The sequence below is a fragment of the Chelonia mydas genome, chromosome 15, assembly GCF_015237465.2.
Source record: "Chelonia mydas isolate rCheMyd1 chromosome 15, rCheMyd1.pri.v2, whole genome shotgun sequence".
NCBI lineage: Eukaryota > Metazoa > Chordata > Testudines > Cheloniidae > Chelonia > Chelonia mydas.
Window position 1 is genome coordinate 3,547,979 of NC_057856.1, and position 25,273 is coordinate 3,573,251.

General features: G+C 47.0%; 1 protein-coding gene across 7 annotated transcripts in view; it reads right to left on the reverse strand.

The window, feature by feature from the left end:
* MORC2 (MORC family CW-type zinc finger 2) overlaps positions 1-25,273 on the reverse strand; it is a 103,649-nt gene that overhangs the window by 32,998 nt on the left and 45,378 nt on the right. For all 7 annotated transcript variants that reach the window (XM_037878417.2, XM_037878416.2, XM_037878420.2 and 4 more), the window contains 3 exons: positions 19,964-20,043; positions 10,696-10,778; positions 9,546-9,631 (listed from right to left, as the gene is read on the reverse strand). In XM_037878417.2, the coding sequence (XP_037734345.1) occupies positions 9,546-9,631; positions 10,696-10,778; positions 19,964-20,043 (249 nt within the window). The remainder of the gene's footprint in view (positions 1-9,545; positions 9,632-10,695; positions 10,779-19,963; positions 20,044-25,273) is intronic.

Sequence of the window (25,273 nt, forward strand, 5' to 3'; positions counted from 1 at the left end):
CCTGAGGTCCCTTCCAACCCTGATATTCTATGATTCTATGAATGAGAGCTGCAGAAAGGGCGGCCAGCACATCCCTCGGCTCATGCTGCTTCCCGCAGCCCCCCATTGGCCTGGGATGGCGAACCGCAGCCCGTGGGAGCTGTGATCAGCCGAACCTGCGGACGCTGCAGGTAAACAAACGGGCCCGGCCCGCCAGCGGCTTTCCCTGGCGGGCCGCATGCCAAAGGTTGCTGCTGATCCCTGCTGTACTATGTAGGTACAAGCCGCCACGTATCCCAGGAGCTTCAGGCAATTCCTTGGTGTAGTGGTGGGGAACTGCTTGAGACCTCGTATGTCGTCGCCCAGGGACCAAAACCTCGCTTCTGGGGAGGTATGCCCTGGCTTGTGTGGAGTCCAGTACTGCCCCTATAAACTCTATCCTCTGATCGGGGGACAGCGCTGATTTCTCTTCGTTTAGAAGGAGGCCCAGTTTGCCAAACGTCATTCTTATGAAGCCGACCTGTGCCTCCACTTGAGACCTGGAGCAGCCCTTGATCAGCCAGTCGTCGAGGTATGGGAACACCTGTACCTGCCACTTGTGCAGGAATGCTACCACAACTGCCATGCACATGGTGAACACTCGAGGAGCTGCTGACAGGCAAAAAGGGAGAACTGTGAACTGATAGTGGTTGCTATTCACCACAAACCTGAGGTATTTTCTGTGGGGTGGAATTATTGCTATGTGGAAGTATACGTCCTTCAAGTTGAGGGCAGCATACCAGCCCCCTGGATCCAATGAGGGGATAATGGAGGCAGAAGAGACCACGCAGAACTTGAGCTTCTTCACAAACTTGTTGAGTTCTCGCAGGTCTAAGATGGGCCTGAGCCCAGCCTTGGCTTTCGGTATTAGGAAATACCGGGAGTAGAAATCCTTGCCCCTTTGCTCCTGAGGAACCTCTTCCACTGCCCCTAGCGAGAGGAGCGAGTGCATCTCCTGTATAAGGATTTGCTTGTGAGAGGGGTTCCTGAAGAGGGACAGGGAAAGGGGCTGGAAGGGCAGGAGGGCACAGAATTGGATAGAGAGTACCCACTGGTCCAAAGTGATACGGGACCATGCATGGTAGAAAGGGGATAGTCGGGATGAAAAGGTAAGGCTGGGTAGATCCAGTTCTTGTACTGATGCGTCGCCCTCGACAGCACCCTCAAAAGGCCGGTCTGGGGCCAGGACGTGGTTTGGACTGGCTAGAGCCCTGGCCTGAGGATGGGTGCTGTCTTTTCGTGCCGCTCCTATTCCAACTCCGAGGAGAATCCTGATGGTTCTGCGGTTGGTAGAACCACGAGGGAAGCTGCAGCCAGAAGTGCCTGCACAGAGTGGCGGGCGTGTGGAGGCCCAAGGACTTGAGGGTGGCCCTTGAGTCCCTTAGACTGTGGAGTCTTTTGTCCGTTTTATCAGAAAAGAGGGTCGAATCCTCGAAGAGGAGGTCCTGGATAGTTTGTTGGACCTCACAGGGGAGACCCGAGACCTGCAACCAGGAACTCCTCCTCATTGCAACCCCTGTGATCATTGTGCGGGAAGCCGCATCTGCCGGGTCCAATGCGGCCTGTAGGGAAGCTCAAGAAATTAGTTTCCCTTCCTCCGCCAGTGCTGAGAACTCCGCATGCAAGTCCTGTGGCAGCAGCTCAGCAAATCTGACCATCGCGTCATAGGTATTATGTGAGTATCTGCTAACGATGGCCTGCTGGTTTGATATGCGGAGCTGTAACCCCACAGTGGAGTAGACCTTCCTCCCAAAAAGGTCTAGTCTTTTAGTATCCCTATTTTTAGAGGAGGGCCCCTGTAGCTCTGGCGCTCACGCTGGCTAGCTGCAACAACCACCAGGGAATCGGGGGCTGGTTGGGTATACAGATGTGCGTATCCTTTTGAAGGGACAAAGTATCGCCTCTCGTTTCTCTTGGCCACAGGGGACAGAAGGGCTGGGTCTGCCACAATGTCTTTGTGGTCTCAGCAATAGTCTTTATTAATGGCAAGGTAATACGAGAAGGTCTGGAGGGGGTGAGGATGTCAACTGTCGGGTCAGTGTCCTCTACCACCTCCTCTGCCTGGATGCCCAGGTTCTGGGCCACCTGTCGCAGCAGCTGTTGCAGGACCTTGTTGTCCTCCAAGGCCGGGGCCATCTATGTCCCCGCCATAGTTTCATCTGGGGAGGATGAGGAGGAAAGTCCTGGCAATGGGCCCTACTCATTCCCCTCAGTGCCCAGGGGGTCATGCAGCACCCCGTACTTCTGTGCTGCCAGGTCCGTGGCCTGCAGTTCTGGGGCCACCGGAACCGCAATCATCAGTGCCGACGCTGGCGGTGCCAATGTTGGAAGAGTTAGTGCCGGGGCTGCAGGTTAAGGTAGGGGTGTTGGTGGCGCTGCTGCTGGCCGTGCATGCGGAGGGACGAAAGATGCTGAAGACACAGATGTGGACCTGGACCTTGACCCTTGGATTTGTCCCTAGCTCTGATGATATGCCCAGGGTGTCCAGAAGGGCCACTTAGTTGAGGGTTGCCACTTCGGTGGCCACAGTGCCAGATAGGGCTGGTGGTCACGGTGGGACCTGGACCGTCTGTTCCTGGTCCTATCAGAGCAGTAGGATTCCACCTCCGACTCCAAGGTCTCTGAGAAGGAGGACCAGAGAGGAGCAATGTTCCGCTGTGCTGACGAACAGTGCCGAGAAACAGGGGACCGGTGTGGCTCCCCCATGTGGGTGGACCGTGCCGGGGAGAGGTGTGCTGGAGATGGGAATCGATGCGCCATCATTGCCAGCTTTCCCCTTGATGGGAACGGGGGTCGGGCAGTCACCGGCAACTTGTTTTTCCTCTGCAGGGAGGACGGTGCCATGAGATGCATAAAGTCCTGAGCTGCACTGAATGCCTCTGGCATTGAGGGGTGCTGTAGCTGCCTGCCATGTCGGTCCGGAGAGCGATGAGGCTTCAGACTCAACTGGACCCAGAGGAGGGCAGTAGTCGATGAGACCCTAGGAGGCAGAGGAGCTGAGGTGATGTTGCCCGAATCAGGTCTCTCTGCCGCAGGCTCCTTGGGCTTGGATGGGGGAGGCTCTCCAGGCTTTTCTTTTTCTGGGGCACTGAGGATTGAGACTGGTGCCTCACAGAAGACTGTCTATGGGCAGAGCTGTGACTCCTTGGGGTCCTTCCTCGGTACTGGATTGTGCACCGACGAGGAGGTGCTGGGCGTGGATTCTGCCGACCCCGGATCGTGGCCGGAGTGCCGCTTCCATTAGAAGGATCGTAAGTCTTTGATCATGGTCCTTTAAGGTCCTAGGATGGAACCCTTTGCAAATTCTGCACTTCTCCTTCTGGTGGCTCTCCCCGAGACACCACAGACAGGAAGAGTGCGGGTCACTCTTAGGTACAGTCCTCACAGAGCTTGAACCCTGGGGACCGGGGCATACCCCGGTACTGGGGAAGAGTTGTTGGGGGTTAGGGGGAGGCCAAAAGGAAACTTCAGAACTACTAATACTATTAACTGACTAACAAAACACTAGAAATTACTACAAACTATGAACACGAAGAGTGGACACTGCCCAAACGCGCTTGCAAAGCAAAAACAACAGTTTGTTCCAGCTAGACGTCACCGGTGGTAAGAAGGAACTCAGGGGGTGGTGGGTCAGCAAGGCCCTATATTGGGCACCATGAAAGCACGACTCCAGGGGGGCGCCCAGGCCGACCCTACAGATGCTGCTAAGGGAAAAATCTTCCAACTGGCGTGCACGCAGCACGCACACACACCTGATTGTTATCCTATGCTGCTGAAATATTTTAGAATAAATGCCTGACAGGTTGATCTAGTCAATGTCCATTCTCTTATTATTTGTATTAATGTGATTCTATACTCCTAGGTGTAGCCAGACTAGGAGATACAGAGATATTTTTAACTGCAGGGCTCTGCTTCATGGCCCGATAGATCAAAGGCACAAAATATCTCCTAACAAAACCGATCCATTAAATCCTTTTTAAGTTCACTTTCTGGAGCTTTTGGGTTGTCCTAGAATCAAGATATCACAGTTGGGAGGCTAAGGCTACATCTACACAACAACAAAAGCTGCGGCAGTGAGTCTCAGAGCTTGGATCTACCGACTTGGACTCATGAGGCTTGTGCTACAGTGCTAAAAATAGCCATGAAGACGCTCTGGTTCAGGCTGGAGCTAGGGCTCTGAAACACCCCCTCCCTGGACTTCAGAACCCAAGCTCCAGGCTAAGATGCAGCAACTACACACCTACGTTTAGCACTGTAGCACAAGCCGGGCGAACCTAAATCTGTAGACCTGGGCTCTGAGATTTGCTGCAGAGGGTTTGGGGTTTTTTTTGCTGTGTAGATGTACCCTAAATAATAAAGGCAGAAGCTAGGGACAGCAATCTCTTCCTTCCTGTGTTGTAGTCATTTCTTGGGACTCTGCTGGCCCAGAGCAAAGCTGGTATGGCAGCCTTTTAAAGAAATTCTTTGTTAATGAGACAGCAACATTTTCAAAGAGACAAGTGCACATTACTAAGATGAACATTTTTATGAACGTTAACTTTGGAGATAAGGAATATCGGAAGAAGTGCCCACTTGGCTAGCAGTTGACAGATTTTATCTAGTGTTAGGTGATCATTCATTTTGTAAATTAGATCGATCTCATTGTCACATTCATGCCCAGATATTTAAGAGACAGAACATTCTTTAGTGGGGTAAGTTTTGATTGAACCAATTGTTGGGAGACTACCTGGAATATTTGTGTCCCAATTGATTTTTAATCCTGAACATTTATTGAAGGGAGCCAACATTTTGAATACTGCAGGCAGAGATGTCAGGGTTAGGACAACACAGAAACAGGTAATTCACACAAAGAGCTTTGGTGTTAAAACTTTGCCAGTTGGACTCCTGTGACTTGAGAGTTTATGCAGATGTGAGCTTCTGTGACAAAAGGAAGGGGGACAGTGCACCTCCATTGCCTGGTTCCCCTCTGGAGCTCAAAGGCAGGAGAGTTATTTCCAGTTTCTAAAAGGCTTCTGGACAGGGTATGCAGTAGTTGTCTCACTGTACAAATTTAAGAGAAAGTTTCATTTTTCATTGGGTAGTAAGCAGGTTAATGGAAGCCTCTTTCAATGTGAGCTCCCAATAGAACTCCTCCTCCTTCCCTGTTACAAGGGGCCAGAGTAGGTTGACTTATCTTGCCAGACAGACAGTGGACTTCATCATACAAAGCCTGTTATTGTTGGTAATATCAATTCTGTCCCATTTGCTATATTTTTGTTGACATTTCATAAGGCTATCAGGGCTTGCGCTAGAGAAGGTGCATCGGGTTTAGTATATTAACGAAATCAGAACCAATGCAAGTTAACAGTAGGAAGATGATCTAGCAGGAGTTCAGACATCACCTATAATTCTATTTTTTTAAGTGAAGAGTTTGTTGGGAGTCTGGGGAAGGTGTTGTTTTGTACAATAGGGCTCCCTTTACATCCTGGGACCTTGCTCAGTATCTCGCTTTCTAGACTTGTATAGTTCTTCAGTTAGGGAGAGTCCTGCCCTGTCTAAAAAGTCTTTGCTTACCTGGGGACTTGGGGGGAGGAGAGAGAGAAACAGCACATAGGGTTTTATGCTCTATTATTTGCAGACCTGAAGTTACTTGACAATTCACTAATTCTAGCTCAAATAAATTTGGCCAGATCGTTGTGTCTTGTTAATCAGGCTGGGAGTTTTCATTTTATCTCACACATTCATTTCCCCACCCTCTGAAACTTTTCAGACATGTTTAGCCAGGGTTAAGCTATCTACTAGAGCTAAGTTTGTTTTTGCAGTTGAGAGCTTTAATGTCTGCTTAGATTTTACAGCCTAGGTATTTATTTTTGATTTCTGAAGTTGATTTCAATATTTCTTTAAAAAACTTTTTTATGTAGGGAAGTATAATCATGTATGTTAGCTTTAAAGGTTTCCCAGCTACACTCGGGGGTAAGTGCAATGTTGCTGTTCCTAAAGATTTCTTGAATTTTAGTTCTTATAGTTTCACATTTGCTGTTTAATAGTGGGATGATGCATTTCCAAGAGGAGTTGTTTGCTGGAATGCACTAGGTGTTTTATGTCTATTAATAAGGGAGAGTAGAAGATCCCCTTGGGCCCCATTCATAGGATTCTATTTTATGCAGCACTTCCATCAGAACGAAGAAATAATTAATAAGGAAAAGACGTTATGTACATGGGAATAGGAGGAAAACTGTCTCCCACATGGATTTCTGCATCCCAGAAGTCACAACTCTTTTAAGATCAATTTTAAATTCAAACTATTTTCTCTCCTCCTGCTGTCTGCGGCAGAGTCTATTTAGGTCCACATCTAGCAAAGATTTTCGGTCAGTGCTTCCCAAAGTGCAGTACCCTGGGGGCGTACAAGGAAATTTGTGTGGGAGGAGGGGCAGGCAGACAGACCTCTCAATTGTTCTCAAAGTCTCAGCTTTCATTTTAAATTGCTGAATCACTAGCTATTATGGTTATGAAAAAACCCTTCAAAATGTGAAGTGAATATAACCAATTCATAGGCATCTGACTGAGTTTGCAGAAAGCCTGAATCAACAGATCCTAGCACAGCCTATTCCGGTCATTTTATATGGATGCTTACTCAATGACAATGATGACCATTAACAACAATGACATTTAAAAGTATTTCACTGCTTATGAAAGCGTGTAAGAAAGGTATATTAAGATCTATACCTGCATTTCCCAAAGTGGGAAGGGAATTTATCAGGATGTGTGAGCACTGAAGGTATGCACATTAAGCAAGTCGGTTAAGTTTAACACCACCTTGTGGAGTCGCAGGGGGAATTCCATTTTCTTGAAGGAAGCTCAACTTTTGATCTCCTCATATGAATTTGTAATGGCAAAAAGGTCAACAAAGCTCCCACCGGCATACTACTGTTTTCTTCTCTGGGCTCATCTACAGTAGTAAAACTACCAAGATTAATCAGGTTATAAGACGAAAAGAAGTACTAGTGGCACCTTAGAGACTAACCAATTTATTTGAGCATAAGCTTTCGCGAGCTACAGCTCACTTCATCGGATGCATTCAGTGGAAAATACAGTGAGGAGATTTATATACACACAGAACATGAAAAAATGGGTGTTATACACACTGTAAGGAGAGTGATCACTTAAGATGAGCTATTACCAGCAGGAGAGCGGGCGGGGGGGAAAACCTTTTGTAGTGATAATCAAGGTGGGCCATTTCCAGCAGTTAACAGGAACGTCCAAGGAGCAGAGGGGGAAATAAACATGGGGAAATAGTTTTACTTTGTGTAATGACACATCCATTCCCAGTCTCTATTCAAGCCCAAGTTAATTGTACCCAGTTCGCAAATTAATTCCAATTCAGCAGTCTCTCGTTGGAGTCTGTTTTTGAAGTCTTTTTGTTTTAATATTGCGACCTTTAGGTCTGAGATCGAGTGACCAGAGAGATTGAAGTGTTCTCCGACTGGTTTATGAACGTTATAATTCTTGACGTCTGATTTGTGTCCATTTATTCTTTACGTAGAGACTGTCCAGTTTGACCAATGTACATGGCAGAGGGGCATTGCTGGCACATGATTGCATATATCACATTGGTGGATGTGCAGGTGAACGAGCCTCTGATAGTGTGGCTGATGTGATTAGGCCCTGTGATGGTGTCCCCTGAATAGATATGTGGACACAGTTGGCAATGGGCTTTGTTGCAAGGACAGGTTCCTGGGTTAGTGGTTCTGTTGTGTGGTGTGTGGTTGCTGGTGAGTATTTGCTTCAGGTTGGGGGGCTGTCTGTAGGCAAGGACTGGCCTGTCTCCCAAGATTTGTGAGAGTGATTAGTCATCCTTCAGGATAGGTTGTAGATCCTTGATGATGCGTTGGAGAGGTTTTAGTTGGGGGCTGAAGGTGACGGCTAGTGGCGTTCTGTTATTATCTTTGTTGGGCCTGTCCTGTAGTAGGTGACTTCTGGGTACTCTTCTGGCTCTGTCAATTTGTTTCTTCACTTCAGTGGGTGGTTATTGTAGTTGTAAGAATGCTTGATAGAGATCTTGTAGGTGTTTGTCTCTGTCTGAGGGGTTGGAGCAAATGCGGTTGTATCGTAGAGCTTGGTTGTAGACGATGGATCGTGTGGTGTGGTCTGGATGAAAGCTGGAGGCATGTAGGTAGGAATAGCGGTCAGTAGGTTTCCGGTATAGGGTGGTGTTTATGTGACTGTCGCTTATTAGTACCGTAGTGTCCAGGAAGTGGATCTGTTGTATGGACTGGTCCAGGCTGAGGTTGATGTTGGGATGGAAATTGTTGAAATCATGGTGGAATTCCTCAAGGGCTTCTTTTCCATGGGTCCAGATGATGAAGATGTTATCAATGTAGCGCAAGTAAAGTAGGGGCATTAGGGGATGAGAGCTGAGGAAGCGTTTTTCTAAGTCAGCCATAAGTTAGGTTATAAGACAACAGTCACCCAATCCTGCTGTGACATGTTATTGAGGCCATGTCTACACCTGTGAATTAAGATTGACATAGCTATATCGCTCATGGCTGTGAAAAATTTCATGTCCCGTACACCGTAGTTAGGTCGATTAACTCTCACTGTAGATTCTGTTAGTTCAACAAAAGAATTCTTCAGTCAACCGCCCACAGAAATGGATAAACTGCATTGATGGAAAAATGCCTTTGGTCAAAGCAGGAACCTTCTACACAATGGAGCTACGACGGCTTAGCTGCAGTGCCATAGCTGTGCCTGAGTCCTATTACAGACCTAGTGCCACCACTGGGTAGCCTGGCTATAGTATGATTTGGTCCCATCCACTCAGGCAAAGCCAAGTCATGCTGGAGTAGCTATTGCATTACACTGCAACCCCCTGATCATGCTAGTGCAGCCCTAACCTCATCTTCTGGTAGTAAAGGAAGCCTTCAGGACATAATAGAAGTATCACCAAGAGAGCAGGGAACCCCCCATTCACCTCAACAGGAGAGAACTTAATTATGAACACTTAGGATGACCTCTGTGGTATCATCATACTGAAAACGCCCAGCTCACATGCTTATCCAGAATGGCTTCATGGACTCCTCAGGTCCTGACTTTGCATTCATTTGAAAGGATGCCAGTGTTGTCTAAACAAACAGTCCACTATTCCTTTCACTGCTGGACAATTAAGTTGCTTGGTATCAACATCAAAATTGCCCATCCCAATTGATTACTATATGGATTACAAAACAGTGTGGGTTTCTAGAAAACCAGGCTCGCAAGCCACAACAAATACATTTTAGCAAGTTCTGTAAGGAAGAGGGGCCTGGAGAGCCCCAAGCTATCAGAACAGCAAACTCCTCTCAACAAGGTCACCTTGCAAGGTCAAAGGTGCAAAGCTCTGAATAGCCTCACCTACATGGGCTTCAGAGTAGAACTGGCTATATTCCTCCAACAAGGTCAACTGGGTGGTCCCTGGGGGTGAGCCAAGATAACAGACACCTGCTCAAGCCTGAGAGGGCTACGGAGCAACAGCTCGGGACAACTGAAGCCCCAAGTGGCCTTGTACTCACCGCTGCTTTGCCTCCTTGATCCGCCGCTTGACATCAGCCTCTCTACGCATGGTTATGGCTGTGTTCTGGACTTGCCTTAGAGTCACCTGCAGACACAAAGCACCTCACAGTAAAACCAAAATTAAACATTTCTGTAGCACCTCTCCTTCCAAAGGATCCCAAAGCATTTTACAGACTTTGGCACAGAAATCTTCTCACTAGCCACAGTAAATCAATGAAAACAGCTACCTCTGGGGTGAAGCACAACAATTGTTTAACCACCCTCAGCAACATTACATGACAGATTAGAAGAGGAAACAAAGAATCCTGTATCCAACTGAAACAGGGGAATTTAGGAAGGCAAAATGGAATTTGGGTAAGACACTGGGACTAATACGCCAACTCATACAAATAGTGCTGTGGGTTAAGGAATGTGGTTTTACAGTACTTCTCATGAAAAAATCAAAGCAACATCTAGCAGTAGGTTGATGCATTTTTAATACTGAGTGCCACCTTACTTATCACCTGGTATTTCCTTGAAGGTCTTCCATCCAAGTACTGACTGGCCTAGCCTTGCTTAGCTTAGCTTTCAGAGCTGGCATGAAAGTTGCACAAGGTGTGGCTTCAGAGGAATATCGCTTGTGAGAAAAGAAAAAAAAATTCTAGCTACGAAGAGGGCAAATTTAGGACTAAACCATAAGCCCTACAGGAGTGGTAGCCACAAAAACAGCCTGGATAGTAGTAAATTTCCAGATTTCTTCACGTTCTTCCACTCTCTTCTTTAGAGCAATGGCATTGAACAAAGGACCTTTACAATCAAGCTCACCAGGACCCTATACTGACACTTTGCCAGAGTCTCGCCTGCCCACTGCACATACATCCTGGGGTACTTCACCCCAGGCAGAAGCAATGCTCACATGGCTCCCTCAACTGAGTAGAAACAAGCCGCTGTCAAACCCTGCGAAATGTAAGCACATCTGTTGAAGAAAACAGACATTAAGGATGCCTGGGAAGACTGAACACAGAATCAGCACAATAGCATCTCCAACAGGAATGGCCACCTGTCCACACTGAAACACTGCATAGTACTTGGTATTGCCAACTCCACTTAGCTTAGGGAGGGGTGGCTCTGAACCCTCAGCAAACAGACAGAGAAATGCAGAAATCTCACCCTGGAGTCTCGTGTGAGATCCCCGCCCAGGCGAAGTTCTAGTGCACGGGCTTTACTCTCTGCCTCTCGAGCCTTCTCCTCCGCTGGAAGACATACAAAGAAGTAATATTAATACTGAATACTCAAGAACGCACCACAAGCATGCATGGCGCTTCCCAGAAATATAGATCCCAGAGAGCTTACAGTCTACATCTCACTAATACAGGCAAGGGAAAGATGACAAGCTGACATAAGAAGGTACAAAATAAAATCTTGGACATGAGAGGTCAGACTGCCAAATGTGAGCTTAAGGCTGGGCAAATGAGGAGAAGCTAGTGCTAGAACCAAGGAGAGTGGAGGAAAGCCAGCCACCAGTGAGTCAGAAGGAGGGATCTCTAATCAGACACAAGGGTGTTGGGGGCGCTGGGAGTGAGGGCAAGAAGTAGAAAGAATAAGAGGCACAACAGCACAAGTAGGAGACAAAGGGAACATCGAAGTGTGAAGGATGGCAGAGAGCAGGTGAGCAGGGAAAGAGAAGGACTGAGAGGCAGAACTGTGCAATGTTGTGAAAGCGAAGAATTTAAACTTGACGTGGAAAGAGGCAAGAAGTTAGCGAAGAGACCTGAGTTGTGTGTGTGTGGAGGGGGGACATGGTGGGGTGGGAAAATGTTACTGTAACAGTAGTTTCTTAGAAAGACTGAAGAGGGGAGAATCTTAGAGGAATTAAGGGAATTTTGCCTGGAAAGGCTCAAATTTGTGTTATGTACAAAGCACAAGGAACCCAATAGCATGAAGTTTAATCTAAAATAGCAATCAGAGCGTTTTTGTCCTTAATTGTCCATGAAGAAGCTGACACTCACATTTTCTAAAAGCCCATTTGGTAGCCTTAGAGACTGAATTGTGAGAAGAGTGAGAGACAGGACGGTTCCTGACTCTAGCTCGTGGCATCAAAATTCAGACCATCTACTTGACACTCCAACCAAAGCCACAGCTGTCTCTATGCATGCCTCAGTTAGAAAAATAAGTACAATAAGAGGAGATCTTCAAGATGTGCGGTCCATATGCATATTCCACTAATGGGTGCACATGCACTTCGTGTGCTGCAGTCTGTAGTTTTTTGGCCAGCAGTGCCTGTAAAATGCAAATGTGCCAAGAGTCCTCACGCTCCAGGTCAAAGGCATACGAGGGCAGAGCAAGCCAACTGCCACTTAATTTCCTCTCAGCTGCAGAATCCAAGGTGTAAGGACTCTGAGGTAGAGTGAAAGGAGGGCAAGCAGTGGAACATGCATACGGACAAAACATCTTGAAGAACTCAAATTACTAGAAGGTAAGTAACTTGTCATTCTCAGGTTCTTGTCCATATACACAGGCCACTAATGGTGACTCCCAAGCAGGGACCCTGTGCAATGGAGCTTGGAGTCTTCAATAAAACAAGGACTGCAGCACCACTTCACCAAAGGCAACATCGGACCTGGAGGGCTTCAGGCCATACAGAACATTTTGTGAATGTGTGAACCAACATCCAGGTTGCCCATGCAGATGTCAGAGGTAAGCACATTCCTTGGTGATGCTTCTTGAGCCCTAGCTGAGAGAGCCTTGAGTGTAGTAAGCTAGTCTACTTTGGCCACCTTGTAGCAGGTATTGACACAGAGATCCAGTCTGACAATCTTTGCATTGATATAATTGAGACATTCATTCTCTGCCATGCAGATGAACAGTCTGGGTGAGGATCTGAATAGTTTTGTCCTCTGGAAGTAGAAGGTCAAAGCCTTTCTTATTTCCAAGGTGTCAAGTGTCACCTCCATCCTTTATGTGTGAGGATTAGGAAAGAACACCAGTAGTGGATTTGCTGGTTTAAGCAGAATTTCATGGCCACCTTAGGTAGAAATCTGGGACGTGTTCTCAGAGATACCTTGTCCAGATAAAGAAGAGGGAGAATGTGTGAGGTTGGGGTTGAGCCATCAGTGCCTAGATCTCACACCAACCCTTCTCACCAAAATAATGGCAATCAGAAATGTAGTCCTCATAGACAAGCGTAATAGAGAGCAGGTTGCCACTGGTTTGAAGGATGTGCCCATGCGAGCTGAAAGTTCTGGATTAATATCCCATGGGGAAACAGGTTCCGGTGGAAATACCTTAATCAGAAACTTTAAAAACTTAATTAGTCGGACAGGAAGAGACGCTGGTTTTCTGTCAGAGCGATTGGTAGAAACTGCTAAGAAATGTACCCTGACTGAGTTCAAGGACAGGCTGTTCTGTTTCAGCTCCAGAAGATAATCCAGGATTTGAGTGTGATAAGACTGCCCCTCTTAAGGTGCCCTCTAGCAGCAGGTTGAGGCAGAACAGGCACGTCTGCCTCAGTTTCCCTCCTTCAGAGTCCCCAGTGACTCCACTCAAGCTTTCTTGACTTGGTAATACCTTCCTTAGGGGATAGTTTATTACAAAAACAGTTCAAATGACCCATAACAAAAATCCCAAACAATCAATTTCTCTCACACAGAGCATACAGTCCTTAAAACCCCACTCTTTCAGGAAGAAGCTCCTACTGGGAATGCTTCCTTGCCATTCTCCAGCGTCTTCCACTATACACCAGCTCTTTTATTGCTCTTCTCCTTTACCAGGATAGCCACACCAGCCCTTCCAGTTGGAGTGTCACACCATTCTTCCCAGCAGAAACTACCCCCTCTCCCACCCTCTCTGCTAGGAGAGCTTCAGTATTCTCTGGTCCTTTGGCTCCAGCCCCTCCACTGCTCTCCTGCCTTCAGCCCTCTTTTGCCCTTGGCTCTCACTCTCCAGTTTAAAAGCCAGCAGCAGGCAACTCCCTCTGCTACTCTCCTGACTTCACCCCTTACTCTCTGGCTTCAGGATCAGTCGTCAAACCACTCTTTGCTACTCTCCTGCTTTCAGATACCCTCTGCTTCTTTTAGGGACCTTCTGCAATCTCCTGGTCTCAGGCAGCAACCACCTGCCAAAATTCTCACTCCCATACAGCTCTCACCTGGGCTTTTCCTGATTGACTCCACTGGCGCGCTAAGGTCTCTTCCCCCTCTAGGGCCCAGTTACCTCTTTTACACCCCAACTGGAGTGAGCAGATGAATCAGAGGTGCACTGGACTTATTCCCTCTCAAACAAACAGTCACCCTGTAACACAGGCACAGAAGAGTGATGAGAAATGATGTTTTCTCACTGATGCCAGTGAAAATATATCATCCTTTTCGCCAGGTAAGTTTGTCTCAGTCTTTTCTGCTATTCATGAGAACATTTCTGACTGGAGAAGAGCAGGCTTACTCTATAGCCAACATCCACTGAGGCCCCAAGTTGCGAGATGGAAGGATCTCAGTTCTGGATGCAGGCTCTCTCCCATAGTTTGCAACACCAGAACCAGAAGCAGAGGTAAAGTCTTGGGCTGAACAGCTGATAGCCTCAGGAGGCCTAGGAACCAGAATCATCTTGGCCATGTCAGGGCTGTCAAGTGCAACCTGGCTGAGTCCTATCTGACCTTTGGAGCAGGGGCCAGAGGATAGGCATGTATCAAGGCTCCCAGCCACTGGATTAGGAATGTATCTGCTAGGGAATCTGGTTTTATCTTCCGCTCGAGCAGAACAAATACTTTTTGCCATCTTGTGTTGTGAATAGGTGTCCTAGGAGGTGATCCCAATGTGAGAAGACGTTCTGAACAATGGAATTCTTCAGCTCCCACTGTGATTGGGAGAGAAGTGTCTGCTCAGGTTGTCTGCCAAGGTGTTCTGCAGATCTGGTCAGCTGTACACTTACAGGAAAACTGATGCCTGATACACCAGTTCCAAAGTCTGACAGCTTCTTGGCAGAGCAGGGAAGACCTCACACTGACCTGTTCAATGTAGAACATGGTGGTCATGTTGTCTGTCATTATTTGGACCGTCTGCCCTTTGATATGATGGAGAAAGGACTCAAAAGCCTTGTGCATGGCTCGGCGTTCCAGGAGGCTGATGTGTATCCTTGCTTCTCTTGTAGTGCAGCCTTGTACCCAAAAGTCTTTCATGTGTGTTCCCCATACCACAAGTGATGCTTCTGTCAGCATAATATGGGATGGAAAAGCAGCTAGAAGGGGGCAGGCATTTGCTAGATCCTTTCACCTTCTCGGAGATGACAGTACTAGAAGGAGTACACAAAGAGACATGTTGAGATGTCTGGCGGGCATACAGACCAGCCTGAACCAACCCTGCATACAGTGAAAGTGAAGTCTGGTTTGCAGCGTCACAAAGGAACAGGAGGCCATGTGACATAGATGGGCAAGACATATCCTTACAGTGGTAAGTCTGATTCCAAATCAACAGATTCCAAGGTTGACAGATTCTCAAATGTGTTTGGGGAAGGCAGGCCATGGATTTGGTGGAGTCAAGGATCACCCCAACGAATATGATTCTCTGGATTGGACTCAAGTTTGATTTCTGTATGTTGACTTTCAGGCCTAGTGTGTGGAACAGACTGAACGTGAAGCAGATGATTCCGAGGTCTGATAAGATTGTTCTCAAATCAGCCAATTGCCTGGGTAGGGTTATACCACAATACCTCTTTTTCTTAAGTATGCCTCTACTGTTGCTAGTGCTTTGGTGAATACTCTTGAGAGACAGAGTCCGAAGGATAGCACACAGTGCTCGTGGCCAACCATGAACATCATGTACTTCCCATGCTATGGAATAATTAATAGGTGATAGTATGCATCTTGTAGATAGACAGATGGAAATCAGGCTCCTGACTCCAGCATAGGAATTATCTATGCTATGGTGACCATCCTGAACTTCAGACTTGAGTGTGAACACATCAAGGTCTCTTAAATCCAGAATATATTTCACACCTCCCTTCTTTTTTGGAAGAAGGACATATCTTCGGTAGACCTCCCTTCCTTTGATAACAAGGACGTACCATCTTGATCCCTCCAAAAGAAAGTAGCAAGAGAACCTCTTGTAAAAGAGCCCTGGGAGAAAGGTCCCTGAAAAGAGACAGAGAAGGTGATCTGGGGGTAGGTGTTGTTTGGAAATGGACAAAATACCTTGATGTCACAGTATCCAAAACCCATAGGTCTGTGGTGATCAACCACCAGGAATAGGGATAAATGATTTCCAAAGTGTGGGAATGGAGTCTTTGGAGCTATGGGAGTGAATTCAGACCTCTCAGAGGTCCCGTCAGAACTTAAGTTTCTGGGACACAGCAGGTTGAGAGGTCTGTGATGTGGCCAGTCTGTCACTGGAATAATTGACCCGGGGGAGGGGCGTTCAGCAGGGAGTTGACTAATAAATGTAGGCATGGCTGACCTTCGGAGGCACATAAGGCTGTTTCATGTGCTTGCTTTTTGGGGTCAGTGTGTAGACCCTAAGGGACAATCGGGTAGCCTGCAAATCCTTCAAGCTATTAAGGCTTTTATTGGTCTTTGAACTGAAGAGCTCTGATCCTCCAAATAGAAGACCCTCTACTATTGTCTGTGCCTTGCAAGGGAAGTCCAAGCCCTGCAACTACGACGATCATCTCATGATTACAGCTATAGCCATGGATCTTGTAGCAGAGTCCACTGCATCTAGGGCCGCCTGAAGACTGGTTCTCATCACCATCTGACACTAGAGGCGTGAATTCTTCTTTCATTTATGGCAGGACCTTGTCTCCAACGCACATTCGTTTCTCAGGGATCCTGAGGTCACACCTGGCCAGAAGGGCCGGGTAGTATGACACCCTAAATTGCAACCTCACCAAGTAGTAAGCTTTTCTCCCAAGTAAATCTAATTTCTTTGGTCACAGTCTTTGGTGTTGCTCTAATCTGGCAAGGTTTCTCATTGTCCATTCTCATCAGCAGGGAAGAGGGCACTGGGTAGATATAAAAGAATTTGACCCCTTTAGAGATCGGACTTGACACTATCTACCTTTCATGAGGGGGGAGTCACAAATGCTGGTGCTTTCTACACCAGTTTTGCAAGCACCTACAGTGAAATATGCAAATGGACAAGCATTCAAAAGAGAACTGTTTATTACAGTACCTATGGTAATCAATGTAGATCCCACTGTAGGTGTGCATGTGCCTCATGCATGTGAGACTGGAGGGTTTTTTGAACAGCAGTGTCTGTAGGAGCTGCACATGCTCCCACACAAAGGCATGAAGGACAGGGTGGCCACAACCTGCCCTCAGCTCCCTTGCAATTCAAAGCCTGTGTTTCTGAGAACTCCAGAAAGTGTGGATGGAGGGTAGGTCATGGGATCCACACTGACATCATCTCGAAGAGCTGCAATTACTGTAGGGTAAGAAAACATTCCTTCTTCAAATGTGTATCAGTGTGGATCCCACCGCAAGCGACTGGTAAAGAGCATCCTCCCTGGATGGCGAGAGTAAGGAATTTCAGCTCTATCAGTCAAACAGTTATTCCAGTATTGCTCTTCTGACCTTGGCATCTGACCTGGTTGCCACGTCAAGGTAAAAAACAAGAAAAGTCAGTGAATTGCTCAATGTTGCAGCGTTGCAGTTCTCAGAGACTGGCACATTCCCAAAAGCAGGCAGAAAACGCTGCCTGTGCTCTGGTGGAGTGTCCCCCGGTGTTCGGACAGGGGCTTGCCAGCTGTCTGAACACGATGGCACACAAAAATGCTCCACAGATGGGTTGTCCTTTTGATAGGCTAGATATGGACACAAAGAGGCAGGAAGATAGCCTGAAGAGTTTGGTCCTGTTATGGTAAAAGAGCAAACTCTGGCCATACTCTTTCTCCCAGCATCAAGTGTGGTTTCAGGAAGACTTCCAAAGTAATTGGTTCAGGCTGAATTTTGAGACCATCTTAGGATGAAACTTGGAACAAGGTCTCAACACCACCATGTTCCTATGGAAGGATGTGTAAGACAGTTCAGCCTTGAGGGCTTGGAGCTCACTGACTCAATCAGAAAGACTTTCTTGATGGTCATTGGTGTACTGAGCGATCTTGCAGCGGTGGAGGCTCTGTGAATTTTAGGAAGACAACACTGAGTTCCCACATGGGAGTTGGCTCTCTAACTGAAGGGAGATATGAAGGAGGCCCTTAAGGTATTTTGTTACTGTCGCATGGGAAAATAGTATGACTCCACTGGAGTGTGACACACCATTATTACTGCAAGGTAAACCATGAGAGAGTTCAATGCTAGACCACCATATTTAATGTGCAGTTTGTAGTTGAGCATTTTCAATATCAGAACCTCTACTGGGTCCAGATTGTGTTGGGCTGCCTATGTGGATATTTCCTCCCCATCCACTCATTTTGAAGAGTAGGTCTCTCTAGCAAAGGTTTTATGCTTAGTCTGAGAATTTCCTGAACCTGCAGAGAGCAGTCTGTCGCTAGTGCTCAACCAGTCAACATTCAAGGCATCAGGTGCAATGACTGCAGATCTGACCTAGCTTCTGAGATATTATGTCTGGGCAGAATGGGAGGTGTACGTGAAGCCGCCTGGACATCTGCAACAGTCTGTGAGCCAGCCAAAACTGTCTCAGCCAGTAAGAGGTTATGGGGTAACAGAAGTTCATAGCCTTATCCAGCCTGATCTATTATCCTGGGGATCAAGGGATGCATTAGAGAAGGAAATGAGTCGTTGAGCCCACCCAAGGAAAAAGGTATCTGGCAAAGACCCAGGGCTCACACCCGCTCTGGAGCAGAAGTATGAGCATTTGGTGTTGTCCTCTGTGGCAAACAGATCTATTACTGGAGTCCCCACTGATGGAATACTGGCTCTAGGCCAGACTTCTGCGGCGGCCACTGGATGGTTGGTTACTGCAAGTCTGCTAGGTCACTGCTGATCCCTGGAATATGTACAGCCAATGTGGTTACTTTGTATTGACGATAGCACATCCAAAGCCTGATGGCTTTTCACACGGTCTCCCACAGTATTCTTGTCAGCAAGTTAAAGAAGTATGGGCTGGATGAATGAACTATAAGGTGGATAGAAAGCTGGCTAGATTGTCGGGCTCTACGGGTAGTGATCAATGGATCCATGTCTAGTTGGCAGCCAGTATCAAGTGGAGTGCCCCACAGGTCGGTCCTGGGGCCGGTTTTGTTCAATATCTTCATAAATGATCTGGAGGATGGTGTGGATTGCACTCTCAGCAAGTTTGCAGATGACACTAAACTGGGAGGAGTGGTAGATACGCTGGAGGGTAGGGACAGGATACAGAGGGACCTAGACAAATTGGAGGATTGGATCAAAAGAAATCTGATGAGGTTCAACAAGGACAAGTGCAGAGTCCTGCACTTAGGACGGAAGAATCCAATGCACCACTACAGATTAGGGACCGAATGGCTCGGCAGCAGTTCTGCAGAAAAGGACCTAGGGGTTACAGTGGACGAGAAGTTGGATATGAGCCAACAGTGTGCCCTTGTTGCCAAGAAGGCCAATGGCATTTTGGGATGTATAAGTAGGGGCATTGCCAGCAGATCGAGGGAGGTGATCGTTCCCCTCTATTCGATATTGGTGAGGCCTCATCTGGAGTAGTGTGTCCAGTTTTGGGCCCCACACTACAAGAAGGATGTGGAAAAATTGGAGAGTCCAGCGGAGGGTAACAAAAATGATTAGGGGACTGGAACACATGACTTATGAGGAGAGGCTGAGGGAACTGGGGATGTTTAGTCTTCAGAAGGGAAGAATGAGGGAGGGATTTGATAGCTGCTTTCAACTACCTGAAAAGGGGTTCCAAAGAGGATGGCTCTAGACTGTTCTCAGTGGTAGCAGATGACAGAACAAGGAGTAATGGTCTCAAGTTGCAGTGGGGGAGATTTAGGTTGGATATTAGGAAAAACTTTTTCACGAGGAGGGTGGTGAAACACTGGAATGCGTTACCTAGGGAGGTGGTGGAATCTCCTTCCCTAGAAGTTTTTGAAATCAGGCTTGACAAAGTCCTGGCTGGGATGATTTAGTTGGGGATCGGTCCTGCTTTGAGCAGGGGGTTGGACTAGATGACCTCCTGAGGTTCCTTCCAACCCTGATATTCTATGATTCTAATACATGCACAGGTTAGACAATTAGTGTCAGAAAGAGGAGAATGTTTCTGTGCTTAAGGAAAGTGTTATTTTCTGGATCTCTGAGCTCTATATAGAATGCTCACAGAAGGAATCATTTGGAAAGCTAGTTCTGTGCAACAGAGGGAAAAGACTAGGCTTATCCATATGACTATCATAAACATACAGGCAGGGCACCCGAGCAATCATGGTGTTCACCACAGCAGTTGCCATTACAGGGCAAGTCAGGGGGGCAATCCTGGCTTCACCATTCCTGCACTAATGCAGGACCCATGCACCACCCAGGACTCACCTATCCGAGCCATGTGCTCTGCTTTCTTCACTTCCTGCTCCGCACGGGTCTTGAAGCGGTTTGAAGTGTATTTATACATCCTGTGATGAACAGAATTTAGTCATTAGTGATCCCATCAGCCAGCTCAGGCACAACTATTCAAAGGCTATATGTAGCAGGAATGGCAAAACAACAGTCCACAGGTTATGCAATGTGCCAGAGGACACCATCAGCCTTAATAACTGTCTTGTCCAGAGACTAAAGGTCTCCGCATTCCCTTTTGGTGTGGAGAATGGAGACCCTTCATCAAGCCATTTCCCCACCCAACCCAGAGCCCCCTGACCAAGTTATGCTGACTTCTCAAGCAGTCCTCCCCCCGAAAGTCTGCACTGCATATGCTATCATATCATATTTAAAGTAGAACTGGGCAAACATTGCGAACACTGAGGTTTGGGAACTTCAAACAAACTTCTGACCTGGCAAAACCAGAATTTGTGAGCTTCATTTCTTGTCATTTAAATCCATCCCATTTGGCAACATGGTCCAGTGGCCAGGGCACAGGACTGGGAATCAAGAAAAAGGGTTCTATTCTTAGCTCTCCCACTGACTCACTTTGTGACCTGCAAAAATCTCTAAGGAATCCATTTTCAAAATTAGTCACGGATTTTTGGCTTTTACCTAAGTTGATACCCCTTGGGTCTGGTTTTTAAGAGGTGCACAGAACCCACAACTCCAAAGCAAATGGGAACTAGAGTTTCTCAGATGGCACCAAGATCACTGGCTACTTCTGAAAGTCTGGGTCTTAGCCTCTGTGCATCCTCCTCCCCACCTGCAGAATGGGGATAATACTACTGGCCTCCCTTGCACAGCATTTCTCATGCAAAACGAGAAATCGAAGCTAAGTATTTTATTATTATCGCACTGTCCCCAACACTTATAGAACAAAGCATGTTTTACTAGCTAGAGGGCAGCCTGTGCTCTGTATTAGTGATAGAAGAATCCCTTCCCCCCACATACATGGACCGGTGTGTGCGCCCTACATATGGCACAGATTCTCTCTTTTCATTAACACTCCTCCTGTCTGATACTCTCTAAACTGAACACGAATTTAACAATTACAGAAACCTAGGCTGGATGGGACCTTGAGAGCCCATCTAGTCCAACCCCCTGAGCTGAGGCAGGATTAAGTATACCTAAACCCATCCGTGACAGGTACTTATCCACTTTATTTTTAGAAGCCTCCAACAACAGGGATTCCAGAACCTCACTTGGAAGCCTATTCCAGTGCTTAACTATCCTTATAGTTACAAAGTTTTCCATAGTATCTAACCTAAATCTCCCTTGCTGCAGATTAAGTTGACTATTTCTTGTCCATTCTTCAGTGGACAGAGGATTGATCATTGTCCTCTTTATAACAGCTCTTAACGTACCTGAAGATTTATCAGGTCCTCCCTCAGTCTTCTTTTTGCAAGACTAAACATGCCCAGTTATTTTTAACCTTTCCTCATAGGTCAAGTGTTTTAAGCCTTTTATCATTTTTGTTGAAGAGTCCAGAGGACAGCAATTTGTCCACGTCTTTCCTAAGTGTGGCATCCAGAACTGGACACAATACTCTAGCTGAGACATCACCAGAGTTGAGTAGAGGAGAACAATTGCCTCCTGTCTTACCTATGATACTGCTGATAATACAGTGCAGAATGACACAAGCCTTTTTTGCAATTGCATTACATTTTTGGCTCATATTCAGTCTGCCATCCACTACAGCCCCCAGATCCTTGTTCCCCATGTTGTATTGGGGAATCTGATTTTTTCTTCGCAATTGTAGTAATCTGTACTTCATCGAATTTCATCTTATGGTATTCATTGTCAATGTCATTTTGAATTCTAATCATGTCCTTCCAACCGCAAGCAATCCCTCCCAGCTTGGTGTCATCTGTAAATTTTATAAACACATTCTCCACTCCATTATCTAAACCATTAACAGAAATACTGAATAGTACTGAACTCAGAACAGACTCCTGTGAAACCCCACTAGATAGATCCCCCCATTTTGACAGTGAACCGTTGATAACTACGAAGTACAACCTTTCAACAGCTTTATACTCACCATATAGTAATTTCATCTAGACATTAATTTCCCTACTTATCAGAATGGCACTTAGAAGTGTATGAAAAGCCTTTGTGACAGGGTCAGGCCAGATGGCTATAGGAGAGTAACAGAAGACAGATATATTAGCCCCAGGCTAAGTAGGTCCCTTTTCCCTGGGTAAGGTAACAGGGAAGGTTCCAGAACAATCAGGAACCTTCTGGAGACAATTAAGACAGGCTGATTAGAACACCTGCAGCCAATCAAGAAGCTGCCAGAATCAATTAAGGCAGGCTAATCAGGGTACCTGGGTTTTAAAAAGGAGCTCACTTCAGTTTGTGGCATGCATGTGAGGAGCAGGGAGCAAGAGGCACTAGGAGCTGAGAGTGGGAACGCGGACTGTTGGAGGACTGAGGTGTACAAGCATTATCAGACATCAGGAGGAAGGTCCTTTGGTGAGAATAAAGAAGGTGTTGGGAGGAGGCCATGGGGAAGTAGCCCAGGGAATTGTAGCTGTCGCACAGCTGTTCCAGGAGGCACTCTAGACAGCTGCATTCCACAGGGCCCTGGGCTGGAACCCGGAGTAGCGGGCGGGCCCGGGTTCCCCCCAGTTCCTCCCAACTCCTGGTCAGACACAGGAGTCGTCGACCTGGACTGTGAATTCAGAAAAACGGCCAAGCTGAGGGCTGCCATGAAGCACCAAGACGAGCAAATCCGCCAAGAAGCGCAAGACCCACCAAGGTAGAGCAGGAACTTTGTCACACCTTACTAATATCAAGATATATCACGTCAACAGCATTTGCCCCAGCCACTAGGCCAGTAACTATCTAAGAAGGAAGTTAAACTGGTTTGGTATGATTTGTTCTTTGACAAATCCGAACCAGCTATTTCTTTATAACCCTATTTTCATCTAGGTGCTTACAAAATTGTCTTATAATTTGTTCCAGTATCTTTCCAGGTATCAAAGTTAGGGTGTCTGGTCTATAATTCCCCAGGTCCTTTTTATTCCCCTTTTTAAAGGCAGGGTCTACAATGTACCCTACATGTATCCAGCCATCTGAGACCTCACCCATCCTCCATGAGTTCTCAAAGATAACTTTGAGATTGCTTCAGCTGGTTCCTTAAGTGTCCCTGATGTGTATTCCAATTTGGTGTGTGTGCGCCCAGCGTGCTGGAACCTTTTGTCTAGCCATACCCACAAAGGGATGGCACTCTCGCCTCATGGCTGTGGCTCTTCACTTGGCTATATCAGGCAGTGCCCCCCCAACCTCCCTCAGTTCCTCTGCACCGAAAGTCTCATGCAGAGGGGGTGGGTTGTGGAATACATGCCTGCATCACATCTCAAAGAACCACAGTTACAGTAAATAACCATTTCTTCTTCAAGTAGATGCAGACATGTATTCCACTTAGATGACTCTCAAGCAGTACCCCAATCTGGAGGCAGGGCTTGGAGTCTTCTGGAATAGGGATCACACAACTGCACTTCTGAGGCCTGCATCTGCTCTGGACTATGCAGTAGTAACATAATGGTCCGTAAACATATATGCAGCCAGCCTCCAAACGTCCAGTACGGAAATGTCATTGAGGAATGCTATGAACGTCGCTTGCACCCTCATGGAGTGAGCCCATATCCTCTGAGGAGGCATAGCCAAAGCTATTTCATACGCAGTCTTGATACAAGATATTATCCATCTAGAGATGGTCTGAGCAGAGACTGCTTGCCCCTTCATGCAGTCCGTATAGGGGACAAACAGGCAAGGTAAAGCAAGAAACGAATTAAGTCCTGTAAAGACAAAATGTCAGACATCGCCAGACATCCCAGTTATGGAGACGCTGTTCCTCAGGGGAAGAGGACCCGTGTTTTTCCCTAAGTCGCAAATTCATCTGAATCAGGAGGTGTAACTGAGATGCCACCTTAGACAAAAACTTTAGGTGCAGTTGAAGTGTCACTTTGTCCCTGGAGAACTGAGTGTAGGCTGGCTTGGCCATGAGCGCTTGCAATTCACACACCCTTCTTGCAGATGTGATAGCTATCAGGGACACAGTTTTCTGAGACAGGAGAGGCAGCGGACAGGACTTAAGAGACTCGAATGACAGGCCCATGAAAACAGCCACAACCATATTTAAGTCCCAAAGGGGCACCAGTTTTCAGACTGGAGAATGAAAGCGGAGAAACCCTCTCCGAAATCCCGTCAACCATGGCACTGGAAAAAATGGACTTCTCTTGAACAGGGGGATGAAACGTTGATATTGCTGCCAAACACACTTAGTGAACTGACCACAAATTGACAAGACAGCCAGCAGCCAATGTAAGTAATGCAGTGTCTACACTGCGTTGCCCTAACTGCACCAACATACGCCCTATGCCTCTGGTGGAGGTGGAGTTATGAGGTCGGTGTAGTAGGACACTTACATCAGTGGAAACAAGGCTAGAGTGTAGACACTGACATAATTAGTGTAGTGTAGACCATAATTAGTGTAGTGTAGTGACTAACTGTGTAGTGTAGACCAGCCCTTTGTTTTCTTTTCTTGCAAACAGGTTGATGGTGCGGACACCCCCATGTTGCAAAGATGACCTGGAGGACACACTCCTTCAGAAGTCACTTTTGGTTTAGGGAGAAGACCCTGCTGAGATGGCCGGTGAGATGATTTTGCACCCCTGGCCAGTGGACTGCTACCAGAGAGATGTCTTCAACGCAAAATTGCTACTGATTGATCACCTCCAGGCAGAGTAACCTGGAATGTGCTCCCCCCTTGTTTATTCACATAGTACATCATAGTGGTAACATGCGAACCATTGAGTGTCTTATGCGGTCCCTGAAGGCACAACATACATTGTGGATGGCCCAAAGTTCCAACACGTTGATATGGAGTGAGGCTTCCTGTTCCACCAAGAGACTCTGCAACCTCAACAAGTCCAGATGCGCCCCCCCGAACCCAGAAGGGAAGTGTCAGTTGGAGATGGTCAAGCAAAGGGGACTCCTTGGCACACGTTGTGTGGGGACTCTCACTAAGGCAAAGAATCTAGGACTGGTGGACGCAGGTGAACCAAACTGTGCAGAGAATGCAGGGCAGGGTGGTAGACTGTCCTGAACCACATCTGAAGAGGGAGAAGGCACAGCCTGGAAAACTGGACCACTAGTGGACATGTGACCCAATAGGCTCAGACACATGGGGACTGTCGTGGAGGACTGAGATTGCAGACTGAGGAAGAGCTGTTGCATTGCCTGGAAGCAGTCGGTTGG